The sequence below is a fragment of the Oryx dammah genome, unplaced genomic scaffold, assembly GCF_014754425.2.
Source record: "Oryx dammah isolate SB20612 unplaced genomic scaffold, SCBI_Odam_1.1 HiC_scaffold_4, whole genome shotgun sequence".
NCBI lineage: Eukaryota > Metazoa > Chordata > Mammalia > Artiodactyla > Bovidae > Oryx > Oryx dammah.
The window spans coordinates 57,926,597-57,932,596 of NW_024070188.1; the positions used below are offsets into that span (position 1 = coordinate 57,926,597).

Here is a 6,000-nt window from a genome sequence, read left to right on the forward strand (position 1 = left end):
GCACATATACATTCATGTGTTTTCTATATTCTCAGATGCTACCTGCTGGGATGAGCTATAACCTGGTTTGATTAAATTGTAAGAAAACAATGTAATTAAATTGAGAGATGTTTAGGGGAAAAATAATGGTCAGTTTCATACAAAAGCAGAATCATTTCCTGCTGTGTGGATGTGATTGACTTGCAGAGTTCCAGCTTGTGAAGCTGCTAAGTAGTCTTACTTTCAGGACAGACAGCACCATACCTAATGGACTGGGAATGGGTATGGATGTATTCTAAGAAGGGAAGTGGAAAGTGTTTTTAAAAGTAATGACTGACATACTTTGCAAATTATATTTATTGCTACATCTAAGACACAGTGTTCCAAGCTCCTTAATGTTTCAAAACTGTAGTACTAAGATAATTTGAGTTGTAACTCAATTGTAATTTATCTCATAATGCTTGAGTTAATGCAAAAGAAAGAATAACTACTTTCAAAGAAGTATTTAGTGTTAAAAAATACATTGAATATAGCAGTTTGTACATGAACACTGCTATAGTTTAAATGGTTAACTGACAAAAACCTATTGTATAGCACATGGAACTCTGCTCAATGTTATTTGCCAGCCTGGATGAGAAGAGGATTTCGGGGAGAATGGATACACGTATATGTATGGCTGAGTTCCTTCACTGTTCACCTGAAACTATCACCTGTTCACCTGTTAATACAATGTTGTTAATACATTATTGTTAATATTGTTAATACAATAATCAGCTATACAACAATACAAAATGTTTTTGTTGTTAAAAAATAAAATTAAAAACAAAAATATATTGGAAAATATTTTTACAACAAATGTATTTTTTAATTATGAAAGAGTGGGATCAATAAGAGTTATCCTTCCATCAAAAATTAAAAGAAATAAATCCATTTTAGCTAACTTCATTGCCAAAATATGACTTTTACTTCTTTATTGATTGCTATGTCTATGTCTGTATCTGCAGCTATAATATCATCTATATATCTGTACACCGGACACTTAAAATTAATTTACCAATAGTTTTCCAGTAAGTATTAATCTGAAAAAGTCACTAAGAAACATGGAATTAGACTGACTAGAGACCTGTAGGGAAAGATTTAAGAAGAAAACAAAAATAATATGTACAAAAAAGACACATCCTTCCTAGCAATAGCTCCTGTAAAGAATGACTCAATTCTGAGCAAGCATGTGGCATAAACAACTTATTTTTCTGAAGAAAATCCACATACCAGTGTCTCTGGAAAAATAGGTCTAACTTGTATGATTTTTTAAAAGGAGAAAATATTAAAATGGTGAGATGTGGAGCATCATCCCTTTACAAATATGCCACACATTTTCATTTTTCAATTATTAAAGAAAAAAAAGAAAACATTCCTTCAAGAATATAATACATTTACTCAATGAGCATTGAAACAGACATTGAAACAAACCTGGCTTATCATCAACCTGTTTAGCAACTCGGTTCCAAGGAGACAGCATTTTTAAAGGGACCATTTTTAAAAAGAGACAGTCTGAACACTTGACCATGATGATGAAAAGTGACGTGAAATTAGGATGCAAACAATCTTTCCCAAAGTTCAGTTATACAAAGCTCAATTATTTGAACTTAAGGGCATCTTAGAGAGCAAAGAGTACAACCCCTTGATTTTTTTTTTTTTTTGATGGGGAAACTGATGAGGGGAGGGGTAAGATATTGTCAAAATAGCCTGACCTGGTGCTGCCACGTTACAGGACCAGGACAGGAGCTCAGAAAACTGCCCTCTGTGTTTCTTTCCCTTCACTTGATCTTAGTTGTCTCCAAGGAAGTTATAAATAAGGAGATTAATATTTGCACAAAGTTTTGAAATATCCAATAAACATTTAGAGGATGGCACTCTCGCCTTTCCCTACATTCTGTAGAAACATTGAAGAAGAACGCTGTATCTCTTCTCAGAATAAGAAGTTTGTCTTTTTCCCCACTGCTCAAACCATGCTGCCCTGGAAGCCTGCCCACGAACTTCTAACACCACACAGCCCACCTTCACCATTCCGCTCGTGCTTTTTGCAAAACCCTGTCCCTAGATGGTTAGTGTCACCAAGTCAATGGACATGAGTTTGAGCAAACTCTGGGAGATAGTAGAGGACAGGGAAGCCTGGGGTGCTGCAGTTCATGGGGTCACAAAGAGTCAGACATGACTTAGTGGCTGAAAAACAACAAGCCTACATTCAGTCAATCTTGGTACAAATCAATTGTGGGAGTCCGTGGTGAGAAGATCTCCCGACTCAGGAGAAGTTTCAGCGCCTTCCTGAACCACCGGTAGGAAAAGACATAGATGATGGGGTTGCAGGCCGAGTTGAAGTAAGCAAGCCAGATAAACATGTCGAAGACTAGTGGTGGCGTGATGAAGTGAAGGAGGCTGTCGACCATCGTGTCGATGGTGAAGGGAAGCCAGCACAAGAGGTACACACCCACTGCGATGCCCAGGGTCTTGGCAGCTTTTCTTTCATGTTTGGCAGCTCCAGCCAGGCTTTTGCTTAAGTTGTTGATCTGCTTAGCCTGCTTGGTTGCAACCACAAAGATCTTCACATATAAGCTGATCATGATGAGGCAGGGGAAAAAGAACACAGGGAAGTTTAGCCAGCCCCAAAACTTATTGAACAGCAGCTGGCAACTGCCCACACAAGGCATCCCTTCCGGCCACAGGTGGAGTCCTCTCTCTGCCACGTCTGTGTAGAGCAAGAAGGCAGTGTAAGCTGCTGGCACCCCCCAGCCTGCCAGGATGTACCTGAGGGCCACCCTGACCGTGAACTTAGAGGGGTAGAGCAGGGGCTCACAGATAGCACAGTGGCGGTCAATGGAAATGAAACAGAGATGCAAGTTGGAGGTGAGGCAGAAGAGGGTGTCCAGGTAGGTATGCAAGCGGCAGAGAGAGTCTCCAAAGAACCAGCAGCTCTCCACGGAGCGGATGGTACTGAGGGGCAGGACCAGCAGACCCAGAAACATGTCAGCCAGGGCCAGGGAAAGCAGCAAGAAGTTGGTGGGAGTGTGAAGTGCTTTGAAGTAGGACACAGCAAACACCACAAACAAATTTCCTAGGACTGTAATCAGCACGCCTGCTGCACAGGACAGGTAGATGGCCAGCTGGATGCCCAGGGGATGAACTGTCCTGGGGCAAGACCCATTCACCTGGTAGCAGAAAGTCTCGGGGCGTTCTTCAGCATCTTGGTTGAGGACCACACTCATTTATGGTTTCTCCTCCTCTTCTCTTTCTGGGAAGAGTTGCCTGTCCCCAGCAACAACAGCAACAACAACAAAATTTATCTGATAAACAACCAGAAAGTGAGATATGCAGGAAGAACTAAAGGAACATTTGAATCAACTGTGCCTTGAAAATCAAATACAGCATGGGACTCAAGGTCCCAGAAGAGTTACTTCTGTTAGCCCTGGTTTGTCTGACTAAGCACTTTTAAAACTACTGGAGACAATATCCTTAAGGAAAGAGAAGAAGGATGTAAGTACCTATTTCCTCAAATAAAAAGTTAATTATATCACAGTAGGGAGTATAAAATTATTGAGAGGTGTCTCTTGCATTTTGAAAACGTACCTCCTGTCAAATGTAAAGTGAGATTAAAGTGATGAGGGGGAATTGGATGAAAATAGTCAAAAAGATACAAACTTTCAGTTATAAGATGAATAAGTACCTGGGATATAAAATACAACATGGTAAATGTAATTAACACTGCTGTATGTTATACATGGAAATTCTTGGGAGAGCAAATCCTAAGAGTTCTCCTCACAAGGAGAAATTTTAAAATTATACAGTACTTCAACTTATACAGCACTGTAGGTCAATTATATCTAAATAAAACTGGGGAAAAATAAAATTATTTTTGAGTCTGAACCAGGGAAGAATTAATTCTTGTTAATAAATCATTATTTGGGAAGATGTAACTTCTGTCCCCTCCTTCTAAGAATTAAATAAACTGACAGTAAAATCAACTGATCAAGCTGTTTTTGATTTATTTACTTATATTGAGGTATAAAGACATATGGAACTTCCCTGCCTGCTCAGTCAGTAAAGAATCTGCCTGTGCTGCAAGGGACCCAAGGTTCGAGCCCCCTGGGTCAGGAAGATCCCCTGGAAAAACCACTCTAGTATCTTTGCCTGAAAATCCCATGGACAGAGGAGCCTGGTGAGCTGCAGTCCATGGGGTCGCAAAGAGTCGGGCACGATTGAGCGACTGACACACATATAATGACATGTAACCTTGACTTAGTTTCAAGAACAACATAATGTTTCTATATTTATATATATTTATATTATGAAATGATCTTCACACTAAGTTTAGTTAGCATTCGACACTGCACATAGTTATAGAATTTTTCTTATGATGAAAACTTTTAAGATTTACTCTCTTAGCAACTTTCAAGTAGGCAGTACAGTAATATTAATTTCAATCATCATCCCCATGACTTAATTATTTTATAAATGGATGTTTAAATGTTTTGACACCCTTCACCCATTCACTCAGTCCCAGTGTCTGGCAACTTCCAATCTGTTCTCTGTATCTATGAGCTTGTTTTTTTTTAATTCTACATATAAGTGAGATCACACAGTATTTATTTTTCTCTGTCTGATTTATTTCACTTAGCATAATGCCCTCAAGGTCCATCAGTGTTGTCTCAGATTGCAAGATTGAATTTTTTATGACTAAAATATATTCCATGTAATTTATTATTTATTTTTTAATTGGAGGGTAATTACTTTACAATTTTGCATTGGTTTCTACTGTACACCACCACAAATCAGTCATAAATATAACTCCCTCCCTCTTGAACCTCCCTTATACCTCCCACCTTCCTGCCCCTCTAGGTCATCACAGAGCACCAGGCTGGGCTCCCTGTGGTATACAGCAACTTCCCACTGGTTATGATAGTGGATACATGTCAATGATATTTTCTCAATTTATTCCATCTTCACCATCCCCTGCTACATCTGCAAGTCTGTTCTTGACATCTGTGTCTCCATTCCTTCCCTGCAAAGAGTAAGCTTTTTGAATTACATGTCAACTCTCCTCAGGAAAAGAATTCAGCATACAAATAATTAAAAGAATAGAATTGCCCTATTTTAGTTTTGCGTGCTATACAATTTCTGAAGACACACATCCTGGAGGAACTGTCACAAATAAAAAAAGCATTTTTATCTATCTAGTCTAGTCACTAGTCTGTGAAATTTTAAACAAAGTCTAATAAAATTGTATTCTGAGCTTTTAAGCGACTTACAGAAGAGTCAGAATCACTTCATGGAAAGGAGTTCTTTTAGCAGGTGACATAAGGTGCATAGCATTCACTTCCTTTAGCAAAGATGGCAGATGTACAAGCAGGTAATGATTTTATACTCCAAATAGAAACTGCTCCTTTATTTTGGCATGTGAAACAAATTAGTACTGAAGGAGTACCCAGGGACCTCGTTTGCATGGTTCACAAGTCTCAGTAGTTTAAGGCTCCTTCTCAATATAGGATCATTTATCCTGCTAATTAATTAGAGATGAAATTTAAGGAAACTGGATTTACATTTTATTTTGCTTAATTTTACTTTAAGTATGTTCCATATATCCCTTCTGCTTTAAGATTATGTATTTTTCTCCCAGCATGAGAAATAATTGAGAATAATTGATCATAAGCACCTTGGTTTGTGACTCCTACATTGGATTCATCATGTATTCTTTTTAAGCTCTCCATTTTGTGCTGGTTAAAGAAATCAAAGAATGTGAAACAGTTCACCTGGACATAGCAAAGTTAGATTCTTGTTCTGCCACTTTCTAGGTCATCACTGATCCTCTCCTTCCCTTTGTTTCCCCATTGATAAGACTACCTATGATTAGACTCATATGTCGTATATCACAGAGATAATATCAAGGAAAATAATGTGTTCAATCATACTCTGCTATTTCTGTTTCTTGGTACCAAACCTCCAGAGGATGGAATGTCTCTTTGCAGC

The 6,000-nt window shown here is 38.5% G+C and overlaps 1 protein-coding gene across 1 annotated transcript; it reads right to left on the bottom strand.

The window, feature by feature from the left end:
* Positions 1–2,228: 2,228 nt before the first annotated feature.
* Positions 2,229–3,242, bottom strand: TAAR5 (trace amine associated receptor 5). Its single transcript, XM_040239241.1, has one exon. The coding sequence runs from the start codon at positions 3,240–3,242 to the stop codon at positions 2,229–2,231; it is 1,014 nt and encodes a 337-aa protein (XP_040095175.1).
* Between the last annotated feature and the right edge of the window lie 2,758 nt (positions 3,243–6,000).